The sequence below is a fragment of the Spinacia oleracea genome, chromosome 4 (assembly GCF_020520425.1).
Source record: "Spinacia oleracea cultivar Varoflay chromosome 4, BTI_SOV_V1, whole genome shotgun sequence".
Classification (NCBI taxonomy): domain Eukaryota; kingdom Viridiplantae; phylum Streptophyta; class Magnoliopsida; order Caryophyllales; family Amaranthaceae; genus Spinacia; species Spinacia oleracea.
Window position 1 is genome coordinate 63,919,221 of NC_079490.1, and position 26,837 is coordinate 63,946,057.

Consider the following 26,837-nt stretch of genomic DNA (forward strand, 5'->3'; position numbering starts at 1 on the left):
CAATCTACTTATCATCAATGTAGTTAAGGGCATCTGCTCAATTTCTTGGAAACTACATAACATCATTGATGACATCAAGAATCTTCTCATCTTTTTCGACATGTGGGAGATCAAGCATATTTTCACTGAAGCAAACACAACAACTGATTGGATCGCAAACGTAGGACGTCCTATTAGCGGAAATATGTATATAGATCCTTGTAATAGCCAAAGTTTACTTTCTATTCTTTGTAATGACTACTTATGAGTGATCTCGTACTGAGGGGCACTTAAGTATATTATCCTTACCTTTAAAATAATTTTTTTTTTTTTTACTAGAGGGTTGAGTATGAGTCGAGTTACGGGTCACATGGTTCACCAAATTTCCGGATACTAATCGATTGCAGATACAATTCGATTCCGGTCGGATTCTCGAGGGGGATTGGTTTTTGCCGGCTCTACGGTGAACTACACGTCCACACCACATGCCAGCCTCATGGCTCTCATGTCAAAAACTCCTAATTAAGAACTCCGTAATTAGCTGTTGTAGGCTTTTGCAGCCTACCAATTCTTAAATGGACTTGGTCCACACTAAATTTACTGTGGACCATGCCTTAAACTAAAGTCAACAACTTGTTCCTAATTTATTTTGGCATTTTATTAGGATTATTATGAAAAAAAAATCAAATTAGTGTTGTTGATACATGTTGTGTTTGAATAATGTGATCTTAAGTCACAATTCGCTTTTAAAAACATAGGGTTACTATGCTTCAAAAAATTGTTACTTTGTCTAATAATTCTGGTGTTTAATTTATTATAGTTACTATATGAACAATAAAGGTCACTATGAGTGTTAAAAGAGTGCTAGATCAAACTGTTGATTTTGGGTCCACACTAATATTATTGTGGATCAGGTCCACACAAGAATAATCCTTTATTTTGACATTTTACTTCAAAAAATGGTTATTATGTCTAAGAATTTTGATGTTTAATTTATTATAGTTACTATATGAACAATAAAGGTCACTATGAGTGTAAAAAAGACGCTACATAAAACTATTGATTTTGGATCCACACTAAATGTTATTGTGGATCAGGTCCACGCAAGAATAATCCTTTGCAGCCAGGGCGTCCACAATGATTATTAACAAAGATTTGTGTGAATTGACAACTTCAACTGACCTTTCCAAAACCCCCTCCCCCCAAAATTAAATTAGGGTTTCAGATTTCATATAGATTTCGGAGAAATTATTTTCCAAATTGGGGAGTTTAATCAGAAGTTTCTTCCAATCTTTGACGAAAATGTTCAATGCATTCATCGGAATGGCTGGAATTGCTATGGTGATCTATAGTTTATGGATGATTCGAGTTTGGAATAAGCATACGAGTCGATATCCATTCGACGATTCGGACTATCCAGTTCCTTGGTTTGATCACTCTCGCAATCTCTACCGGATATATTTTTCTGAATTTTTCGCAATTTATAACACATGTGCTCATACCATTACATTGTCATGGTAAAGTTGTGATGTAAAGGGTAGCACTAGGCGTACTCGGGAACATAATAGACTCTCCCTTTTTATATTTTGAACTACATCTATAAATTTTCAGAATTCCAGGATATTTTGATGATTTGATGACACTAGCTTCTTCTGATATTAAAGCTTGCATGCTAACCTCGGAAAAAACAATTGTGACATAGTGTTGGTTTTTGGAGAACATGGCTGTAGAATTTGTTGCTTCTAAATTATGGTTTCTATATTGAAGAAATATGAACTTTCTTCAATTGTTAGTCATTGGACCGAAGAGGGACAATGCTTTGGAAAAGACTAAAAAATGTACTATATGGATTTTCTTAGCTGGTTGAAAGAATGTGTTATATATGACTGGAAGGCTGAGCTAATCCTGCTAATTTCATATTCATTTTAGCATTGTGTTTGTAATTCACTATTGTAAGGGTTTCTAACGCCTTTTTACTTCGGTACTTCATGCAGGTTCATCTATACCTTTCTAGGGCTCGGTCTTACCTTTTGTGTGATTACATGCTCGGGTTATATTGCTGCAGAGACTATGAATGGGTGCTGTTTATATCTAGTATCCTTTATCTTAATTGGTTTAGATTTGAGATTAGAGCAGTTGTTTTCCAGGCTTCCAGCTACTCTATGTCTGCTATTCTTTCCAGCTCTGTAGTTTACTGGTCTGCTTGAATGGTAATACTTGATGTCTGACCCCTAACAGTAATTGGACTATGAAGAACAGATTGAATATGTGATCTAGATAGATTGTTGTTTAGCAAATATATTGTTGTTGAAAAGTTATGCTGCTTTCTAACTGGTCCGTATTTTAGAAGTGTTATGAATTGAGTTTAGAATGACCTGCATTTTAGGTGACATTAGATGTTAATGTTATGATCCCCATATCATCTACATTTTCCACGGCATCTTCTTTGGGTTACAATCGCTTGAATCTACTTATTGTAGGTCTCTAATGGTTTACCTGAAGAGTATTGTTAGTGTTATTGCTTTTCCCAAAGCTGAAGGTCTCTTTGCATCAAATTTCATTATCACCCATAGGTTCTCTATAGTTAGGTCTTCGGCACACATTCAGTGGCGGACCAGGATTTCTAATCGGGGGGCACCAATCTACTAACAAATTCAACATTAAACAATGTCGAAGTCAAAAAAAAAAGTTTCTTGAAAACAAATAATTTAGTAACATTATTACTCATATTTATTAAAAAAAAACGTTATGAGTACATACATATAAGTTCTTGGAGTGACTCCCCAAGGAGAGAGAAAATCAAGAGCCAACTCTACCCTAACATTGGGGCACTCGAGTCGAGGCTCTTGAGTAACTCTCTTTGGGCATCACTTGAGCATGACTCTTTACCAAGACACCCCCAATAGAATGGACATCAATATCTGTGGCACGTGGAGATGGTTCCATTTTAGGTGACCATCAAATAAAGAAAAGGAGATTGAGTAGCTCTTTTGGAAAACTCACTTGTGTTTGGTGTTTGGAGGAGCTCTTTGAGATTATTCTGTAGAGTGAGAGAGTATGGGAACACAAATTCTTATTTACAAGTGGTGTACAATAAATATTGTACACCGAAGTAAAAGTTAACTTAAAACGCTTAAAAGTTAAGCTTATATATGTAAAAGTTATCTATTTTGTTAGTGATAAATTTTTTCATTTTAATGAAACTTATTTCTTCAAAATCACTAATAATGTGTAAAATTAATCATTTAAACCTTTAAAATGTTTATCTATCAACCTTTTTTTACTAATATAAAAGTTAATCAAAATTAGGTTAAAGTTACAAAAAAATGGGTAAAAGTTATCTTGGTGTACAATAAATTTATTGTACACCTTGTGCGTGCAAGACCTTTTGAGTATTGGAGAGCCTTATAGAAATATACATACTCTAATTGTATAATGTTACTTCATATTACATTATCAAAGGTTTGTAAAAAAAATACAATATTATGAAGAAAAGATTAGTGTTGTTGACTTGAATTTTAGGTCATCTATAACCGGCAACTAAATAAGAGGAACACGACTCAACCTAATTTTGATAAGGATTAATATAAGTAAAATAAAAAAAACAAAAGAATAAATATATTGTAGTTCAATTTGCAGCGATGTATTAATATTATCCTTGATTTTAAAAAATATAGTTTTCATAAAATGAATACCAAAAAAAGAATAAAGAAAAGATAAAAATAAACCAAAAACTCATCTAAGAAGGCTCGAACTCCTGATTAGCTTGATAACCAAATTGTGAATGTTATGCAAACACCAAAACCACTAGGGCGACTAGCTTGTTTGTGATCTCAAAATGCACGGTATTTTATACGGAGTATATAAAATAACATAACTGATGATTTTTCTTTTATTTATTTGTAAAAAAGAAGCAGCTTTTTTTTTGAGGGGTAGCATGTGCCCCCCTGGTCCCTTCATAGGTCCGCCAGTGCACACATTTATATAAAAAGATGAGGCGGGAGGGGTTTACAAGATCTTTTGCACCTTATAAGCTAAATTTCTTCCTTACCCTTTTTAACAGTGAATTTGACCTGACCCTTTTTGATGACCCTTTTTGATGACCAGATTGCCTATAGGGTGATTTATGCAGATAGCGTGAACTCCATTTCCAAAAGAATTTAACATGTATTTCTGGTTTCTTCTCTACGAGGACTTTACTAAATGCTTTGTTTGGTGAAGTGCAATGGAGTGGAATTTCATGCATGACTTCTATGAGCTTTAATGAAATGGACAACTATTCTGTTGCAGATTGCATCGCACTATATATAACAATTGAAGCATTATCTTTTTACTTTCTTGTCGGTAGATGCTGAAGATTTCTTATGATAATTTTTTGTTATGTAGTGGTCTTATATGTTATGGTTCATTGTTCGCCTTAAAATGCCAAAGTACATAATGTGTATGTTCTTACTACTTGTGCTGGAAGGTGTTATAACAACAGATGTGTTCCTGAATCGTAACTGGGAGCAGGTGTTTATTGCAAGCATTTCATTTGATTTAAATTGATATACATGAATTGATTTAGTGGATATTAACAGTACCTATAATATCTCTGTAACAGGACTTCCCAAAAGATGCAACCGGAAATTTGCACGAGTTGAAAGTTTTTATAGGCCAAAATTTTGATTTCTGCAAATAGATTGGCCTGTCAATTCTTGTAGCACAGGTCTCTCTCTGTCCCTGCCCAATTTTCTTTCTGCATCGATATTTCTATTACAAATATACTCCTGTGTTATTGTTGGCCACCTATCTATGAATCTAGACTCCTCCGATCCAATTGAAGATGGTTGAAGACAATAGTGAAACTGACAAGCAGCTGTGAATTGTAATCAATTTCAATTGATTTGTGCCTGAACTTGACAAACTTATTTTTCGGTAATTAAGTATTATTTCCAAATTAATCATATAACCTAGGTCCCAAGTGTGGGGAAAAAACTTCGAGGAAGGGCTCCTCTTTTCATGGACCTGCCAACCGAAAAAACTAGGCCAAAGCCTTACCACACATCACAACTACCAATTTTACAATTTATCCTAAGGATGCAAACCAAGCCCTATCAATTTGGGACACCATTTTGCAAGGAACCCAAATAGGCCTCCCATCAAGTTTACCTACGCACGCAAGAGAGGAAGAAAGAAGAACAAGTAACTATAGAAGGAAGGGTACTTTAGTATTTCTTTTATTATTCTGTTGAGTTTGTTAAGCCGTTAAGGGTTATGATCCCAATACAATTCTGTTATAGCTTTTTAGGCAAAATGTCTTTATAGGGGGGGGGGGGTGGTGAATAACATATTCTGGCATTCAGGAAAATTGTAGTGAGAAGTTTATTCTCTTGGAGAGCTTCCTTCCTCTTGAAAGAAGGTGAGTTATTTTGCTGATTATCCTGATTAATAATACTCCATGTCAAAGCTGCTTTTCCCAATTCCTAGCAAGTTGGTATCAGAGTTGTTGGGAAATGGCACAGGCAAGTAAAAATTCCCAGAGGTTGGAGTGTTCAGAAGATTGCCCAGGCTATGGCATCGACTCGCTGCCAGTTTCTTAGGTAAGAACAAACCACCGAGGAATTCAGGAAAATTGTAGTGAGAAGTTTATTCTCTTGGAGAGCTTCCTTCCTCTTGAAAGAAGGTGAGTTATTTTGCTGATTATCCTGATTAATAATACTCCATGTCAAAGCTGCTTTTCCCAATTCCTAGCAAGTTGGTATCAGAGTTGTTGGGAAATGGCACAGGCAAGTAAAAATTCCCAGAGGTTGGAGTGTTCAGAAGATTGCCCAGGCTATGGCATCGACTCGCTGCCAGTTTCTTAGGTAAGAACAAACCACCGAGGAATTACAGGCTGAGATCGCGAGGCGTCATGATGGAGAAACGGAGGTAACGTCACCAAATTCCTGTTACTCCGATGGTGGACTTTCGAACCGGAGAATGAAGAAGCTCGATTTACCGGTGTTTGACGGCGTAAACCTGGATGTGTAGATTCTTCGAGCCGAGCGTTTCTTCCATCTTTATCGGCTTGGAGAGGAAGACAAGTCGGAGGCGGCGGTGGTGGCTCTGTACGGTGATGCGCTGCTATTGTATCAGTGGGAGCACCGCCGGCGACCACTAACACGGTGGGATGAGTTGATGAGTCTCCTCCTTCGACAATTTTTCCCCAGTGGCTCGGGATCGTTGAAAGAGCAGTGGCTCGCCCACCGCCAGACGGAGGGGGTGTTGGACTACCACCGTCGATTTATTGAATTGATGGCGCCGTTGGAAGGTATCCCGGAAACAATCGCAAAGAGTCATGGCCTTAAGGAAGATATCAAAGCTGAACTAAGGCTACTTGGGCCTCACACTTTGGATTCAGCTACGGATCTGTCCATTAAGGTGGAATAGAAGCTCCAATTTGGGCATGGTAAAAGAAATGAGCCCAAATACCCATCCATCCCTAACCCATGGAAAACAACATGTGTTTCCTCTTCTTACTCAACCATAAAAACAAACAATTACCCAAATAACCCATACAACCCAAATCCCACAAACCGAGCCAAAACTCGAACCAACTCCACCCTAACCACCGCAAAAGCCATTGGAGAAATAAGGTGATTGAGCGAAAAGAGGGAGAAAAACATGTGTTTCAGATGCGACGACAAGTGGGCACCTAACCACCGTTGTAAGAGGAGAGAGCTTAGTGTGTTGCTCACGGTCGACGGCGATGTTGATGAGGCGGAGTTTGGAGGTGATGAGGAGCTGAACACGGTGGAGACGACGGAAGAGGAGCCAATTTATGGCCGCAACCATTGATTTCTCTGAATTCGGTGATAGGTATTACTAGCCCTAAAATCACGAAGTTGAAAGGTACAGTAAATAGGGGCGAAGTAGTGGTCATGATCGACCCCGGAGCGACACACAATTTCATTTCCACCCGTGCGTCACATCGACCAAGAAGTACGGGGTGTCGTTGGGTACTGGAGAAGCGGTACAAGGTGATGGGGAATGTCAGGGAGTATTGTTGGGGTGTTATAGGGTTCAAATTTTAGAGGATTTTCTTCTATTGCCTTTGGGTAACTCCGACATCATCCTCAGAATCCAGTGGCTAGAGAAATTAGGGACGATGACCACGAATTGGATGACGCGTACCCTTAAATTTTAGTTGAATGGTGACCCTTTGACATTGAAGGGAGACCCCTCACCGGCAGAACTTGTATCTCTTTGAAGGCAATGTCGAAGACATTGCAAAAGGAGGGGGGAGGTTATCTGTTGGAGTCGAACCATTTAGAGGGGTGGGAAGAGGCACCAAGGAAGGTGGTGGGGAAGCTGTAATTCCCACGTATCTGCGCGAAACATTAGCTGGTTTTCAGTTTGTTTGATATGCTGGCCGAGTTACTAGTGCACCGGGCTATTGAGCATTCAATTGTGTTAGGAGGGGGAAAATCCCGTTAGTGTCCGTCCTTGCAAATATCCCCAATTTCAAAGATGAGATTGAGGGGCTGGTCCAAGACATGCTCAAATCTGGCATCATACAACCGTCCACCAGTCCGTTCTCTAGTCCGTTCTCTAGTCCAATTTATTGGTCAAGGACGGTTCGTGGTGTTTTTACGTGGACTATAGATCCCTAAACAAGGTAACAATTCCTGATAAATACCCCATTCCCATTAACAACGAATTATTAGATGAATTACACGGGTCTAAGGTGTTTAGTAAACTGGACCTTAAATCTGGCTATCATCAAATTCGAATTAAACACAAGAGTACAAGACATACCCAAAACTGCTTTCCAAACCCATGAAGGGATTATGAATTCCTCGTAATGCCTTTTGGCCTCACAAACGCCCCTGCAACATTTCAATCTCTCATGAATGATATTTTTAAACCCCACCTCCGCAAGTTTGTTTTGGTATTTTTCGATGACATATTGATTTACATCCCTGATTTGTCGACTCTTGCTGAGTGTAGTGTTGCAGATTTTACAGGAAAAACAACTGTATGCCAACCTTAAAAAATGTGAATTTGGCAAAAGCGAGAAGGCATAACTCGGTCATGTCATATCTGAACTTGGGGTGGCAGTAGACAGTAGCAAGGTTCAAGCCAAGTTGGGATGGCCCTTTCGAACAAACCTTAAAGAGTTGAGGGGATTCTTGGGCTTACCGGTTACTACCCAAAGTTCATTATGAGGTATGCATGCATAGCAACACCATTGACTGAGCAACTGAAAAAAGACAATTTTGGATGGGGAGAGGAAGCAACCATGGCTTTTGAATCACTAAAGCAAGCAATGACCCAAACTCCTATCTTAGCGAAGCCCAATTTCACGAAGGTTTTTATTCTAGAAACTGATGCATCAGACCATGGTTTGGGGGTTGTCTTATGAGGAGTTAATGGCTATTATTCTTGCCATACAAAAATGGAGCCATTTCCCGTTGGGGAGACACTTTGTGGTACGCACGGACCAAAAAAGTTTAAAGTTCCTCCTTGAACAAAAGGAGGTGGGACAGGAGTACCAACGATGGTTGAGCAAGCTCCTAGGCTATTCCTTTGACATACAGTATAAGCCTGGGGAAACCAACAAAGTTGTTGATGCGTTTTCCATTGAATTTCCAGCTACGACCACCTTTTGTGCCCTCAAAGAGCACATTCAGCAACTGCGCAAGACTCATGGCTACAACAACTGAAAACAGCCTTAAATCAAGGTCAGTCTGCACCTAGGTGATTCTTTGTGGACAATGGGGTACTTAAATGGGTTGCGATTAAACCAAAATTAGAACAAACTTATCTAATTTGATGAACTGAATGAAGAATAATTGTTACGTCGTGGACACCCACTGTCCTAAAAGACGATTCCGTGCTACCTGCCGGTGCAGTAGAACAGAATGCGGTCGCCCTCCAGGATTAGCGCAAATCCGACTTTGTGTGCACTCACAAAACTTGATGGAGTCAGAACATATGCCCAAAACCGAGAGCAATTTGAGTGAGAGAAAAGAATGTGTTTTAGTTTTCTGGAAGAGTGTTTGAGTGATTTCTGTGTTTTGGTATGAATCCGAAATTCTGATTAAGTAATCAGAATTAAGGGAAGCCAACAGCCAAAAACGGTCAGAAGCAATAAAGCTTGTAACAGCCAAAAACGGTCAGAAATGATGAATGCTGTAACGGATGTAATTAATCCAACGGTTACGTAATCAATACAGATTTCCGTAACAATGACTTAATTAAAACAGTCCGGTTACCAAAAAGAATAGGGTTGACCCACCCCACGCCCGCGAACCGTTCCAAGAGCCCAAGGCCCACGGTCCACAGCCCATGGCCCGAGGCCCGAGCCCGACCCAGCTTGGCGCGCGCGCGTGTGTGTTATGTGTCCAAGCATACCATCTCACACTTTCTTAAACCAGAGTTACACCCATTCCCCAATGAATAAACAAGGAGAATATGAAGAGTTTTTTCAATGTGGGACTCTTTATATTTCCACTCCTTTTTCTCCTTCGTGTTTTCTAATGAGAATTTCCAACAATCACCCACAGGTTCGAATATGTGGAAAAGAAAGAGAAGGATATTAGTTTTGGGCAAAACAAAACAATTGAATAGGTGTCAATGTCTTTCGACTTGAATTAACACTTAGTGACATTTAAGCTATGATCTCTTTCCTATCAAGTGACTTTCGTATTGAACTTGATTGGGAGTTAGAAACCCGTCACTTAAAGCACGCAACTGAATATGTATGATATTGTGACTACGCGAATAAAGTGACGCCTTATACTGGCCATACGTTCGACCTGGTTATGCTCATAGGTGCTCTAGAGAATAGCCCACATCGCAATTCTCATAGGAAGCAGCCACACTTCCACACCTACGTAGGTGAATCCCATCAAGTGTGAGCTACCTTCACAACACCAAACATATGGTATGGGTTCATTAAGAGCCGTATGCTCAGCCTCTTTCCGATTGTAGCAAGCACATAATAACATCTAGGGGATGGACAAAAATAAAATTTTGTGCTTCCGTATTATAACATAATGTCGTCCTTTGAACTCTGTGAGTAGGAGTTCATTATTTTACAATTCATTCAATGGGTTTCAAGCCCATCTCTTCCGATGTTTACTAAACTAGTTTTCTACACATGCCTTCCGTTAACGGATCCGTAATGTTCATTTCAGACTTTACATAGGCTAGTGATATCACCCCACTTGACAACAATTCTTTGACGGCCTTCTGCCTCAAACGAATGTGCCTTTTCTTCCCATTGTAGGCATGGTTGTTTGCCACAGCAATAGCCGCTTGCGAATCACAATGAAGTACCACTGAAGGAGCTGGCTTCCCCCATAGCGGAATATCTGCAAGCACGTTTCTCAACCATTCTGCCTCATGACCTGCCAATTCAAGAGCAATAAACTCAGATTCCATAGTAGACATAGCAGTACAAGATTGTTTACAAGATTTCCAAGACACAGCTCCACCCCCTAGGGTGAAGACATAACCACAGGTAGAGTTGATTTCATCATTGCCAGAAACCCAGTTGGCATCACAATAGCCTTCCAAAACTCCTGGAAACTTGGAGTAGTGCAAACTCCAATCCATGGTACCCTTAAGGTACCTAAGCAATCTCTTTAAAGCATCCCAATGTTCATGACTTGGGTTATGAGTGTACCTGCTCAATCTACTCACAGAGTAAGCAATGTCAGGTCTAGTGTAGCTCATTAGAAACATAACACTACCAATAATCTTAGCATATTCAGGTTGACTAACAGGATCACCATTATTTTTCTTTAAGTGAATGCTTGGATCATAAGGAGTCCTAACTGGATTGACGTCAAATGAGTTAAACTTTTTAAGTAATTTTTCAACATAGTGAGTTTGGCTAAGACAAATGCCATTTGGAGTTCTCTTGATTTTCACTCCTAAAATCACATCTGCCTCACCCATATCTTTCATTTCAAACTTAGAACTTAGAAAAGTTTTTGTCTCATTTACTCGATCCAAGTTAGTCCCAAAAATTAACATATCACCCACATAAAGACAAATAATCACACAACCATCAGAATCATGCTTAGAGTAAACACAAGAATCACCTTCATTCACATGGAACCCATTACCTATCATAGTCTAAGTTGCATGGAAACAGGTACGGGTACAGGGATGGGTACGGGGACGGAAAACGGCAAAATCAAAATTGTGAAAACGGGTACGGCGTGGATTCGGAAAAAAAATTAAAAACAAGAATTTAGCTAAATTAAACATCCATACATAAATAGTTCAAAGTTCAAAATACCAAAAACACAATAACTAAATTTAATGTCTTATAGTAGATAAAGCTTAGACAAAGCACATCAATCTTCAACGAGCAACTCATTTTCTAAATTCGGCTCATCTAGTGAGAGTTCCGCAAACTCTAGAATCCCAACATCCTCTAAGGAATCAAATGCATCTCCACCAACATCCCACATCTTTGTATAAAGCTCCCAATATTCTTCGGAATCCTTGATAAAAGGCGAAGATTGTTGTGAATGTAAACCAAATCTTGGGCACGACTTGGATTTAGCTTGTTCCTCCTAAGTGAGTGAATGAAGGCATATGTACTCCAATCGTTCACTACAAGATGATGAAGTAGGTTGCCCAAGCACTTTAAATGCCAAAGATTGGAGGAGAGGAGTTTGAGCTCCAAAGTTTGCCCACCAACATCCTTGAGATAAAGTTAAATCCTCAAAAGGTCCACTCTTCATAGAGAATAGAGCATATTCATCCATCACTTTACCAACATCATCATTAAGTGCAAATAATCTACGAAAGCACTTCATTCTCTCTCGAGATATTTCACCATCTTATTGAGGAGCAACTCTAGATGGATCACCAAGTAGCCATTCATCACTATAGAACCTTCAATATTTAAAAAAAAAGAGTCATAGATTTGTGTATAAGTATAATAAGATAAAGAAAATGTCAAATAATAATAGAATATATACCTCGGGTTCAAGGAGTGAGCTAGACAATGGAGAGGAGTGTTGCTTTTTGCCCAACGAGCTACCAAGATTTCATAAACCACATGATAAAAGGAACTAAACTCCGAATTAGGACGACCTTCTTTTTTTGTAAATCTCAAGCTTCACTTGTTCAATCATAGAATCCCACATCTCATACACTAAGTGAAGGCATGGTTTATCGGTGTCACAAAGCCTAATCATGTCATAGATAGGCTTTGTGAAATCAACAATGTAAGCTAGTTTGTCCCACCAATCATCATTCACAATCTTCTCTTTCACAAAGTTTGCCTTCCCCATGTCTTCTTCTCTATAAGAAGTCCACTCATCACTTATAACCATGGCTTGAAGACCTCGTTTAATAAGCTTAAATCTCTTAAGCATCACAATAATGGAGGCAAAGCGAGTATCGGCCACGGAAAACAATTTAAGAGGAGAAAACTTTTGGAAGATAGCCAATCTCATGTTGTGGTTCATGATGAAATTTTTAATTACCATGGCATCCCCATGGATATCAGTGATCCAACTACATTCTTCATAAGTTTCAGAATTGTTATTCACATTCCTTGCAACACGAATATTCTTCAAAGCAAGATTAAGGGTATGAACAACACATGGTGTCCAATAAATCTAAGGAAACTCACTCTCAATTAGCTCTCCAGCCCGTTTGCAATTTGATGCATTATCAGTTATGACTTGCACTACATTTTGATGACCCACTTCTTGAATGACTTCTTTCATGAGATTAACAATGAAATATTTATCTTTTATTTCACCAAAACAATTCATAGCTTTAAGAAAGATTGGACCATTACCAGAAGTAGCCATGAAATTAATGAGAGGTTTTCTTGTTGGATCACTCCATTCATCAGTCACAATTGTCACCCCTTTTTCTCTCCAAGTTGACTTTAGTGGAATCATTAGCCTCTCTACATTAGCTTTTTCTTGCACAAGTAATGTAGTTCTAAGCTTATTGTAACCAGGAGGTTTGTAACCTGCTATATTATGAGTGGCAGCAAAAGTAAAGGACCTCATATAGTGTGGATTCCTAGCAAGATTAAATGGCAACCTGATACGGTTATGGATGAAAGTGATAGTCTTATGCTAGCAATTGGAACCAAAACTGATTTGGGTTCAATGGCTCATTTTGTGTGCATGGTGACTTGGATTGAGTGAGCTCGTTATATGGTCCTTATTATCAAGGTGGTACGTTAATCAAACTGGTCCGTTTAATCACATTGGTCCGCTTGTTTAAACAGATTGTACGCACTTATTATTTTTAATTGCTTTGGTTAAAGTCGGTTTAATAAAGGGATATTTGTTTAAATCCCCAATTTAAATTCAGTCATTACTTAGCTTTGATTATTGCTGTTTGTAAGGAGAGTTTTAAGCCTTTGTAACCTCCAATTTAGTGACTGAATTAGGAGGCTTTAGAGCTTGTAACTGCCAGTTTTAAAGGCTCTTAAATGGCTCTTAATTAGCCGTTTAAAGCTCTTGTAGCTGTTGGTTTTTGGCTATTTATAGTTCGCTTCTGGATTGGAATAAACAACCCAACTGGATGATTAAAACACTTGTTTGTTACATTTCGAATTATAGTTTATAATTCAGCCTTTTTCTTTGTTTTGGACGCGTTTCCTATTCAAAGAACTGATTGTGAGTCAATAGGTCTTGTCTTGCATTCACGATCAACGAGTTAAAGGTCTAGCTTGTTAATCAACTTTCCTTGTTTATACAACGAGTTTTTAAACTCGTATCATTAGTGGGTAGTTGAAAGATCACCTACATTGAAAGTAGCATGGACACCATAGTCTCCCGGAAGCTCAATCTTGTAAGCATTATCATTCACACGTGCAACCACCTTGTAAGGACCTTCAGCCCTAGGCATAAGCTTGTTCTTGCGTTTGCTTGGAAAACGCTCTTTCCTTAAATGAACCCAAACCAAATCACCTTCTTCAAACAACCTCGGTTTGCGATTCTTATTTGATTTCTGTTTATAAGAGGCATTAATAGCTTCAATTCGCTCACGAACTTGTTGATGCAGTTTCATCATAGCCTTTAACTTAGCATCGGCATCCTTGTGAACCAACTCATCTTTTGGTAATGGAATTAAATCCAAGGGCAAGTATGGATTAATCCCATATACTACCTCAAATGGAGAATGACCAGTAGCATAAGTAGGAGACCGATTATAAGCAAATTCAGCGTGAGCAAGCTTGACATCCCAATCCTTTTGCGTTTTACTTACCAACCCTCTCAACAGCGTTCCCAAGGTTCGATTTGTCACCTCTGTTTGCCCATCAGTTTGAGGGTGATGTGAAGTGCTAAACAACAACTTGGTTCCCACCTTTCTCCACAATGTATTCCAAAAGTAACTCAAGAACTTGGAATCTCGATCAGAAACAATAGTCTTTGGAATTCCATGCAAACGAACAATCTCCTTATAATACAAATCAGCCACATTACAAGCATCATCCGTTTTGTGACAAGCAACGAAGTGAGCCATTTTTGAAAATCTATCCACCACGACCATAATAGCATCCTTACCTCTTTGAGTACGAGGCAAAGCCACTATAAAATCCATGGATACATCTTCCCAAGGGCGAACTGGAACCGGCAAAGGTGAGTTTAAACCGGGTTTGAAAGAACTCTTGGCCATATGACAAGTCACACATTTATTCACAATGTTCGTTACATCACCTAACATTTTAGGCCAAAAGAAATGTTCTCTCAAGATTTCCAAGGTCTTGGCTATGCCAAAGTGACCAGCCAATCCTCCACCATGAGCCTCACGCACCAGTAACTCACGAATTGAATGCTTAGGAATACAAAAGCGATTACCTTTGAAAAGAAACCCATCTTGCAACATGTACTCCCCATAAGCACCAACTGCACATTTCTCGAATGCAACTCCAAAATCACCATCATCATGATAATAATCTTTTAAGGTCTCAAACCCCAACAAACGAACATCAAGTGTAAAAAGCAAAGTGTACCTTCGTGATAATGCATCAGCCACCACATTGCTTTTACCATCTTTGTATTTCGAAGAAAAATGAAAGGATTGCAAGAACTCAACCCATTTAGCATGCCTTGGGCTCAATTTTTGTTGCCCATTAATATACTTCAAAGATTCATGATCAGAATGCAAAACAAAGTGGCTAGAACGCAAATAATGACTCCAATGATCCAAAGCTCTAACAATGGCATAGAACTCTTTATCATAAGTGCAATAATTCAAACGAGCACCCCCTAACATTTCCGAAAAATAAGCTATGGGACGCTTACCTTGGATCAAAACAGCACCAATTCCCACTCCACTAGCATCACACTCGACCTCAAAAGGTTGAGAGAAATCTGGCAGCGCCAAAATAGGAGCAGCACACAAACGCTCTTTAATCACATCAAACGCCTTTTGAGCGTCCTCTCCCCATACAAAAGCACCTTTCTTCAAGCAACTAGTGATAGGACTAGTAATAGTACTGAAATCACGAATGAAACGTCTATAAGATGAAGCAAGACCATGAAATGAACGCACCTCACTTATAGTTTTAGGATTAGGCCACGATTTGATAGCCTCGATCTTGGACTGATCCACGGACACTCCATCTTTTGAAACCACATAGCCCAAGAATACAACATTGTCAACAAGGAATGAACACTTCTCTAGCTTCCCATAGAGTCTTTGAGCTCTAAGTGTTTCAAAAACATCCCTCAAATGAATCAGATGCTCCTTTTCGTTCCTACTATACACCAAGATGTCATCAAGATATACCACAACGAATCTGCCCAAAAATGATTTAAGCACTTCGTTCATTAGCCTCATAAACGTACTAGGAGCATTAGTGAGACCAAATGGCATGACGGTCCACTCATACAAACCATGTTTTGTCTTGAAAGCCGTTTTCCACTCATCTCCTTCACGCATCCGAAGCTGATGATAACCACTTCGCAAATCAATTTTTGAGAACAACTTCGAACCATGGAGCTCATCTAACATATCATCAAGTCTCGGAATTGGAAAACGATACTTGATGGTAATGTTATTCACAGCCCTACTATCAACACACATTTGCCATGTTCCATCTTTCTTAGGCACAAGCAACACCGGAACAGCACATGGACTCAAGCTTTCTCTAACATAGCCTCGATTCACAAGTTCATCAATTTGCTTTTGTCATTCCTTTGTTTCCTCCGGATTGCAACGATAGGCAGCCTTATTAGGCAAAGAAGTTCCTGGAATAAGATCAATTTGATGTTCAATACCACGAATAGGGGGCAAACCTGGTGGTAATTCATCCGGAAATACATCCTTGAACTCAAACAGCAATTCGGCAATGGGACTGCCTTCTTTCCAATTTTGGCCTTCAATTGGACTCTCCTTAGCCACGAGCAAATACACCAACTCTCCATGATCAAGAGCTTGCTCAATTTCTCGTTCACTAGCCAACATGGTGAGATTCGGCCTTTTCTTTTGTTTCACACTCATGGATCGAACCGCTTGAGATGACATAGGCTTTAGCACAATTTTCTTGCCTTTGTCTCTCAATTCATACTCATTGCTTCTCCCTTTATGAATCACGTCCCTATCAAACTGCCAAGGACGACCCAACAAAATATGACAAGCATCCATAGGAATAACATCACAAAGAACTTCATCCACATACGAACCCATAGCCAAACCAACCCTTACTTGCTTCGACACTTTTACACTATTACCATCATCAAGCCAATGGAGTGCGTATGGCCTAGGATGGGCAGTAGTGATTAAGCCTAATTTTGACACCATTTCACTAGAAGCAGCATTGGTACAACTCCCCCCATCAACAATTACACTACACCACTTATCTTTCACTAGACATTTAGTATGAAACAACTGATCTCGTTGGTCTAGATCAGTAGGTGAAATTTGAGTTTGTAGCGCTCTAAAAACCAGATTTGTGTCATAAATTGGAGCCTCATACCCTTCCTCTTCCTCCTCATCACCACTCTCATCAAACACAAATACGTCCCCCAACCTCTTTTCCTCTTCAAACAACTCCTCACGACATTCAACAGCTTCTCTCAAGGTCACTACTCGTTTATTTGGACACGCATTTTGATAATGCCCAAACCCTTGACACTTAAAACAACGCACCATTGGACAGACTTGTTTCTTTGGTTGGATTAGATAGTTTAGGGGCAGCCGTAGAATTACTTGAACCTACGGTACTAGGTGATGTGTTTGGTTTCAAGCTAGGTTCGGATTTAGCCCAAGACTTGGCTTTACCATCCACACTAGACCCTCCCCCATATTTTGCCTTCCCTTGATTTTCCAATTTTAAACAAAGTCCACAAAGAGTGTCAAAATCAGAATATGGATAAAGGTCTACGGTATTGGCAATATTATAATTTAGACCCCTTAAAAATCTGGACAGTTTTTGTTCCTCAATTTCCTCAATTTCTCCCATTAAGGACAACTTTTCAAACTCATCAATATATTCAGCCACACTCATTTTTCCTTGCCTCAATTCGGCAATTTTACGATAAGTTGTTATTCTATGAGTTGTTGCCACATACCTTTTACGTAGCTTACGTTTCAAAGACTCCTAAGAGGTAATTTTCTCCTTCCCTTCACGTATTCTCTTGGATTTCAGTCCCTCGAACCACAATGAAGCCCCTCGTCCTAGCTTCAATATGGCATATTTGCAACGCTTCTCATCATCAATGTCCTTGAAATCGAACATTCTCTCTATTTTGCGCTCCCACTCCAAATAGGCTTCCGGATCTGTTCCACCAACAAATTCAGGAAGTTCGGTGACTTTGAATTCATCCATAGCCCGTAGATCACGCCTAGGAGGCCTACGATACCCCCCATCTCTAACGTTCTTCAAGGCTTCTTGGAGATGTCGTAGAAAGTCAGGATCATCAAAATCCATATTTCAGTTTGTAAGAATTACGAACAGCAGCTCTTTTTTTTTTTTTTTTTTTTTTTTTTTTTTTTTTTCGGCGGATCACACGAACAGCAGCTCTAATACCACTAATGATACGAGTTTAAAAACTCGTTGTATAAACAAGGATAGTTGATTAACAAGCTAGACCTTTAACTCGTTGATCGTGAATGCAAGACAAGACCTATTGACTCACAATCAGTTCTTTGAATAGGAAACGCGTCCAAAACAAAGAAAAAGGCTGAATTATAAACTATAATTCGAAATGTAACAAACAAGTGTTTTAATCATCCAGTTGGGTTGTTTATTCCAATCCAGAAGCTGACTATAAATAGCCAAAAACCAACAGCTACAAGAGCTTTAAACGGCTAATTAAGAGCCATTTAAGAGCCTTTAAAACTGGTAGTTACAAGCTCTAAAGCCTCCTAATTCAGTCACTAAATTGGAGGTTACAAAGGCTTAAAGCTCTCCTTACAAACAACAATAATCAAAGCTAAGTAATGACTGAATTTAAATTGGGGATTTAAACAAATATCCCTTTATTAAACCGACTTTAACCAAAGCAATTAAAAATAATAAGTGCGTACAATCTGTTTAAACAAGCGGACCAATGTGATTAAACGGACCAGTTTGATTAACGTACCACCTTGATAATAAGGACCATATAACGAGCTCACTCAATCCAAGTCACCATGCACACAAAATGAGCCATTGAACCCAAATCAGTTTTGGTTCCAATTGCTAGCATAAGACTATCACTTTCATCCATAACCGTATCACAACCCTCCTGTTTAAAACAACTTTGCAATTTCTTGATCCAATTGATCCCTAGTTTCAATACCAAAATATCTAGTAATTGGTGATTTTTCAGACTTCATTTTCTTGAATATAGCATCGGAGTCCAAATGAGATAGAGATTCACCGGCAAAGGAACTTCTCTAGGGCCCGAATCAAGTTTCATATTCTCAAATTCATCATCAAGTTTTTGCATTTCCAGTTTATCAACACGAGACACTTTCTTACAACATGCAATGCCTTGACCCTTAAATTGAAGCAAATGGGCCCTAACTCTTGAATAACTAGATGTTCGGATTTCATTACAAAACTTACATCGATATTTCCATGTTCCACCAACCGCCCCTTGTTTTTCAATTCTTGTTACAAACCTCCACAATAAAGGAGAACCCTCATTAGGCAATGATTCCGCACCATTTGACCCACTACCCATGCTACTACCAATATTAGTACTTTGTTGTTGAGATTGGGATGAATCCATATTGGTCCTAATCAAATGAAAAATAAACAAATTCATTCAAAACAACCATTCAACCATTCAACATTTCAACACTCAAGTTAACTTTTAACTAATTAATTAAGATTTTAAACATTAAGTTACCTAAATCACAAAACCAAACAACATTTAATTATTTAAAAACGAAAATAAAAGTTACAAAAATAAAAACATTCAAAAAAACATAAAGAACAAAAATAAACAGAAACTAGACAAACATTCGGACAATAAATAACGAACAAATAAAGAACAAAAATAAATCAGTCATTCAAAAATCAAAACACAAAACAAATAGAGAAAAAAAAACAGGACAAAAATAACAGAGAACAAGGGTGTCTTACCGAGTCGCCGGCGGCGAGGGAGACACGGAGAGACGGCGGCGAGGGAGACAAGGAGACCAGAGAAACCAGAGAAAGAAGAGTAGAACCGGCGGCGGCGAAGACCAGAGACGACGGCGGCGAGGGAGACAAGAAGAGTCGAAGCTTCATCGAAGAACCAGAGGAAGAACTGGCGACCGGTGAGACAAGGAAATGGCCGGCGGCGAGTGGGCGACGACCAGCAACCACTCACCAGTGACCAATGACGCAACGCAGGTGAGAGAATTTGTGATTTTGAAAAAAAAAACCTAATTAATAAATTTGGGCTTCCCAACCACCATAAACCTCTGAAAACGCGAATTCAACCCCCAAATACGTAACCACCCGTCCCCAAAAACGAATCCAACCGTACCCAATTCCAACACGCGTACCCATATTTCAGATTCGCCTCGGGTACGCCGTACCCGTACCCGTACCGGGTACGGGATACGGTACCTGGGAGCCATACCCGGGCTTCGTAGATCCTAGTCTTGGCAAATTTGTCATGCCATCTGTTTTCGTTCCCATTGGTAGGGACTTAACTTTTCTCTCTCATGAATAAACTGCAAGTGGTTTAAAAGGGAGGTAGTTCGTTCACTTGTAAATTTTTTCCCTTACCTTTTTTTCTAACAAACGTTGGGGCTGGAAAGGAGAGTATGAGTGTTGGTGAAGGGAATTCCCTTTGACCATTTTAGTTTAGGTTGGGTACAAAACGAATTCATCATTATCATTATCCTTATCATTACCCCATTGCCTTCTAAGAGGCTCACGCAACAAGCGGAACAAGCTGGGTAAGGCCGTAAAAGGGGTACAATACGAATTGAGAGGGAAAAACCGATCACCGCTAGCTCCAAATCCATCACTGAGGACATGCCCTAGCTTCTTTAGGCGTTATAATTAAGTATTACTTCCATGCCATTGTGCTTTATTTGTATTTGCTTATCTAAGGCTTTCCAGAACTTTTCTATAGTTTTCTAGGTTTCGGATATAATTATTATGTTACTGTCATGTCAACCCAGTGTTCAACAACAGTAATTTTTAGCTTATTCAACATAAAAGTTGTCTTGCTTTATAACTGCGTTGTTGTATGCCTTAATAGATATTGTGCTAGCGCTTGTTCTAATGCTCCCCAGACTCGGCAAAGTCTCCCTAAACGGATACATTATCGTCGTCGGCTTCGCGTGTGTCTGCACACACAAGCGCCAATAGGCAAGAGTGCCCGTTCTGAACCAATCAAACACTTGTTCGTGCCCCGTGTGTCGTGCTTTAGGTACTCCTTTCCGTACAAGGCTTGTGCCCTTGCCGCGCGATAGGCAAAAGCTCGCCTCACAATCCGGTGTCAAAATACTCGGACCGTGCCATACTGTGCTCAATCTATTGTGACAATATTAGGGAAGGAAGAGGAGATTGTTACAATTTTGTCTTGAAACCAAAATATGCATCATGTATATCTTTATTAGTTGTTTTTCATAGATAGTGAAATGAAAATGCAAGAGTGTTAAATATGTGTATCAACATATTAATCCCTTGCACTCCTTGTGTACACTAAGGGGTCGTTTGGTTCACTTAGATGGAATGGATTGGTATATATGGATCTCCATTCCGAGGAGGTATGGATTCAAAACCCCATACCATTTTAAAATTGTTTGGTTCAACTTTGGTATGTATTATGTATTATGTATTGATGTTTGGTTCAATTTACATTGGAATAGATAACTTATTTAACTTAATTTGTGTTTTTCAATTGCAATAAAGGTAAACAAAGTATCAAACTGAAACAAAAACTAACCAAAAGTCCCATAAAAATTAAAAAATCAAAATACACCAATTCGATCAATATATTTGAAAGATCATAACATTACCAATATCATCTGATTTCTCCCAAATAAAACTAGTTAAGCGGGGAAAGATATCCAGAAATCCCCAAATATCAAGCATTCCACCTTTTACAATCTATTTCAAGAATAAAAATATACTCTTGCCAAATAAGTTACTCTTCCTTCAACTTTGACATAATAGCTAGTCATTTTTGGAAAGAAAAATCAAGCCCCACTTTAGCAAAATTAATCTGAGATCTTAAGCAAACCTTCATTGTTCTAGTTTCATAAGTTCCCAATTACACTTTGAAGATTCAAAATAGGTGGTTACTTATGTACGGATGAGGTACGTCGGAGAAGATGGATAATTTCCGGTGACGGAACGGAGTGGGGCGGGTGGACGATGTTCAACTTGGCAGCCCCTTCTTTTTCATCTCTTTTGTAAGTTAGGGTTTGTAACTTGGTGGAATGGATTATGAAACTTAGGGTGAGAGGTGGGTATGGGATTCCATGGGGATGGGGTGGAATTAGAACCCCTTGGGTATGAGATTCCATACTAAAACAATCCAACCAAACAATAAAATGGATGGAATGGATTCTAACTCCATTCCAACCCATTCCAAAGTGCCCAACCAAACACCCCCTAAAATATTAAAAACAAATCCTTTAGTTTCATGTATTTCCAGTTTATTCGACTGATTTTAGTTTGTAGAAATTGTCCTACTAGTTATCGCTGCTGTTCAGTTGTTCATAGCCCCCCCAAATAAAAATTAAAAAATCAAAATACACCAATTCGATCAATATATTTGAAAGATCATAACATTACCAATATCATCTGATTTCTCCCAAATAAAACTAGTTAAGCGGGGAAAGATATCCAGAAATCCCCAAATATCAAGCATTCCACTTTTTACATTCTATTTCAAGAATAAAAATATACTCTTGCCAAATAAGTTACTTTTCCTTCAACTTTGACATAATAGCTAGTCATTTTTGGAAAGAAAAATCAAGCCCCACTTTAGCAAAATTAATCGGAGATCTTAAGCAAACCTTCATTGTTTTAGCTTCATAAGTTCCCAATTACACTTTGAAGATTCAAAATTGGTGGTTACTGATGTACGATGAGGTACGTCGGAGAAGATGGATAATTTCCGGTGACGGGACGGTGTGGGGCGGGTGGAAGATGTTCAACTTGGCAGCCCCTTCTTTCTCATCTCTTTTGTAAGTTAGGGTTTGTAATTTGGTGGAATGGATTATGAAACTTAGGGTGAGAGGTGGGTATGGGATTCCATGGGGATGGGGTGGAATTAGAACCCCTTGGGTATGAGATTCCATACTAAAATAATCCAACCAAACAATAAAATGGATGGAAAGGATTCTAACTCCATTCCAACCCATTCCAAAGTGCCCAACCAAACACCCCCTAAAATATTAAAAACAAATCCTTTAGTTTCATGTATTTCCAGTTTATTCGAATGATTTTAGTTTGTAGAAATTGTCCTACTAGTTATTGCTGCTGTTCAGTTGTTCATAGCCAACCCCCCCCCCCCCCCCCCCCCCCCCCCCATTCCAAAGTGCCCAACCAAACACCCCTTAAAATATTAAAAACAAATCCTTTAGTTTCATGTATTTCCAGTTTATTCGACTGATTTTAGTTTGTAGAAATTGTCCTACTAGTTATCCCTGCTGTTAATTTGTTCATAGCAAAATTAATCGGAGATCTTTAGCAAACCTTCATTGTTCTAGCTTCATAAGTTCCCAATTACACTTTGAAGATTCGAAATTGGTGGTATGAAATTGTCCTACTAGTTATCGCTGTTGTTCATTTGTTAAAATGGATGGAATGGAGTTAGAATCCATTCCAACCCATTCCAAAGTGCCCAACCAAGCACCCCCTAAGATATTAAAAACAAATCCTTTAGTTTCATGTATTTCCAGTTTATTCGACTGATTTTAGTTTGTAGAAATTGTCCTACTAGTTATCGCTGCTGTTAATTTGTTCATAGCAAAATTAATCGGAGATCTTTAGCAAACCTTCATTGTTCTAGCTTCATAAGTTCCCAATTACACTTTGAAGATACGAAATTGGTGGTTACTGATGTACGATGAGGTACGTCGGAGAAGATGGATAATTTCCGGTGACGGGATGGTGTGGGGCGGGTGGACGATGTTCAACTTGGCAGCCCCTTCTTTCTCATCTCTTTTGTAAGTTAGGGTTTGTAACTTGGTGGAATGGATTATGAAACTTAGGGTGAGAGGTGGGTATGGGATTCCATGGGGATGGGGTGGAATTAGAACCCCTTAGGTATGAGATTCCATACTAAAACAATCCAACCAAACAATAAAATGGATGGAATGGATTCTAACTCCATTCCAACCCATTCCAAAGTGCCCAACCAAACATCCCCTAAAATATTAAAAACAAATCCTTTAGTTTCATGTATTTCCAGTTTATTCGACTGATTTTAGTTTGTAGAAATTGTCCTACTAGTTATCGCTGCTGTTCATTTATTCATACCCCCCCCCCCCTCTTGTCTTTAGAACTGAATCATACTTTATAGGCATTTGTATTGTTGTTTTCTTCCTGTCAATTACTGACAATAAACATTATTTCCAGGGACTGTCATTTCTGTTGGCTATGGTGCTGAAAACTCTGGGCCCGCATACGGATAGATACTATGACAGTGATGAGGAGTCTTATGCCGCTTCTAGGCGTCCTCTTTTGAGAAACTCTGCTGATCCGCCTCATATTGTTGTTGACCCTCGCTATGTGCCTAAGAAGTGACCCAAAACTTGTGTTTAATCATGTGGCAAGTCAAATCACTTTAAGCGTGATGGACAATGCTCTTTAACTTTGTGAGTCCTTTTTTATTCTTTTCTTTTGATGACAATCATTTTCACCTACTTATCTTTCAGCCCAGTTTATAGGAACAAGTTGTGTTTGGGTGAGGGAATTCGGAATAGAGGGGGAGGGGAGAGTGATAGTAACAGATCAGTTTTCCCTTCTTTAGATGTTGGGTGGGAACAGAGGAAATGAGGGAGGGGGGGTCTATATTCCTGAATCTTTTTCCTGTTCAACTACTAAACGGCTAAAAGATCCTCAATACGTGTTAGAGTTGGTGTTTTCAAGAATACCATCCAAATAAAGTTCGGAGCTGGGGTGTTACCGCTTCTACCTTTATTTGTTTAGCCTAAAAGCGCTTAGAACTGCCTCAGGCATTCAGTGGCATTCAGTCCAACAGGTCCAATACATGAGTCATGGATGGACGTGGAGGAAATTGCTTTTTGTTCTTACTAGGTTTATATGCACACGATGCTTGCGAAGTTATATAATATAGAAAAAATTATTGGCAAAGTTTATCTAAAGAAAAAGTAGACATCAAAATAACTGGGGATGTGCTTTTATTATGTTTGTTTGATTGAATTTTGTTTAAAAACTAAATTAAATTATGATTCACTCGTGACACTATCAAAATGTGGCATAATAAAGTACTCTAGTTGTAAGGAAAAAATAACTTACGTGAACGGAAAATAATTAATTTTTTTTTACAAATATAATTATATAGTAGGAAATTTTCAATTGATTTTGCAATAACTCTTCCAAATTTTGGTTCATATTAATTTTATAATTGATTACAGATTAATACTTTATTGGTTCTTTTTTAGATGACAGGATTTTTTTTATCACGTTACTAATGCAATATTTCAATCATTAATGAAGTATATTTTATTATTAACGGGTAAAAATTATAAAAAGTTGATATTATAAATCTATACAATGAGATGATTATAACAAGACCCCACATGAATATATTTTATGTTAAGTATAAATCACACTTGATAGTTAAGGTAAATTATAAATCACAATTGATAGTCAAATTTATTATATGAACAGTGTCAAAAGTCAAACTGTGTCATCTAAAAAAGATCGGAAGAAGTATTTAATACTCCCTCTGTCCCAAAATTATAGTTTTGTATCCCAAATCGGGCGTCCCATAATTATAGTATTATTTCCTTATTTGAACATAAAATATTTCTCATATTACCCTCATTTGTGACCACAAAATAAATAAATAAAATACATTGAAAATCTCCACATCTACTATTTTCGCCTTCCCAATGTACTTTATTAATTTTTACATGTACTTTATTAATTTTTAAATGTACTTTATTTATTTTTTTGACTTTTTGCCGATTGCGATTAAGTATTGGTTTATTAATTTTTCCTTCATGCCTTTTTATAAGGGAACTATTCCACAGGGGGGACACCAAAAAATCATTTACAATAATAACCTCAGGAGTTCCCTTATAAAATAGGGATGCATATTAGAGATTTTTTTTAAAAAAATTAGCATTATTTTAGGAAATGGTTTCGTTCTCCTCTCCGTGACAAGCTAAATTTTACCTTGGCTGAGGAAAATCTTTCCTTTTCAATTCCTCCCTTTCCAATTCCATTCTCCAACTTTGTAGTCCAAACTATTATTCTGTTATTCCACAAAGAACTCCTCACTCTCTTTGTTCATCCGTTTTATAAAGTAAACCCTGAAGGATATCTAATAGTTTAATCATACTTGGCCCACACACTATCTTCTGTGCTCCCTCTCATCTTTGAAATATAGTAAACTATGCCCTATATCCTAAAAGTAAAGTAAAATATCATCTGGACCAATTTTTTACTCTCTTCTCTTGCTAGTGATTACTTAGTTCTTTGCTAGTGATTACTTAGTTCTTTGCTAGTGATTACTTAGTTCTCTTGCTAGTGATTACTTAGTTCTTTGCGGAATGGAGGGAGTATTAGTTTTTTTTCCTAGGACATCATGGATAGAGATACTTGGTTTTGTTTATTGGCTTGGAGTTGCATCCCTTGAATTACGTTTCCTCTTTTCTTTATCAACTGCAACATGAGTTTTTATTTCTCACACACTATCCTTTCATAATCTATTGCGTTTTTTACAAAAGGAAAAACATAAATGGTTAAGTAGTGCATAACTCATGTGTTGCAGTTAATAAAGAAAGAAGTAAATTTATCTTGTTTTCTATTATGTACATAGTTCTCTACTTCTGAACAATATTTCTTTATTTTGTCCGATAATCTCGAAATTTTCTTTCCTAGGATATTGAATGATTGAATTTCACGATCAAGATTTTGTAAGAGTGTCTGCTTGTCTGCTTTGGATGTTTCATATCTCGTTTATAAAGAACGACGAATGGTTCATGGAGTACATTTTGAATATGTGCCTAGTGAATGTAAATTAATGTATATTTATTCATCCCAGGTCATCATTGTAGTTTTATGAAAGTTGCATGTAAATTTTGCTGTTCTCCCTTTCTAATATGATTGTCAAAATATCCTAAGATTTCGACATTCCATACATATGCTGAAAGTATAAGAGAGGATCAGCTAACACTGTACAGTATTGCCTTATGGCAACGGATTGTAACACAAAAGATGTGAAAGCAAGTATAATTTTGGTTAGCAGTGAGCT

The 26,837-nt window shown here is 38.3% G+C and overlaps 1 protein-coding gene across 1 annotated transcript; it reads left to right on the forward strand.

Annotated features, from left to right (window-relative positions):
- The first annotated feature begins 1,111 nt into the window (after window positions 1-1,111).
- Window positions 1,112-26,837, forward strand: LOC110797186 (tetraspanin-19). The gene is given in 6 exon segments (XM_056843674.1): window positions 1,112-1,496; window positions 1,974-2,073; window positions 4,411-4,491; window positions 4,583-4,687; window positions 23,969-24,207; window positions 26,465-26,837. Coding segments are annotated over 5 exon segments (669 nt in total). The 5' UTR covers window positions 1,112-1,281; the 3' UTR covers window positions 24,137-24,207; window positions 26,465-26,837.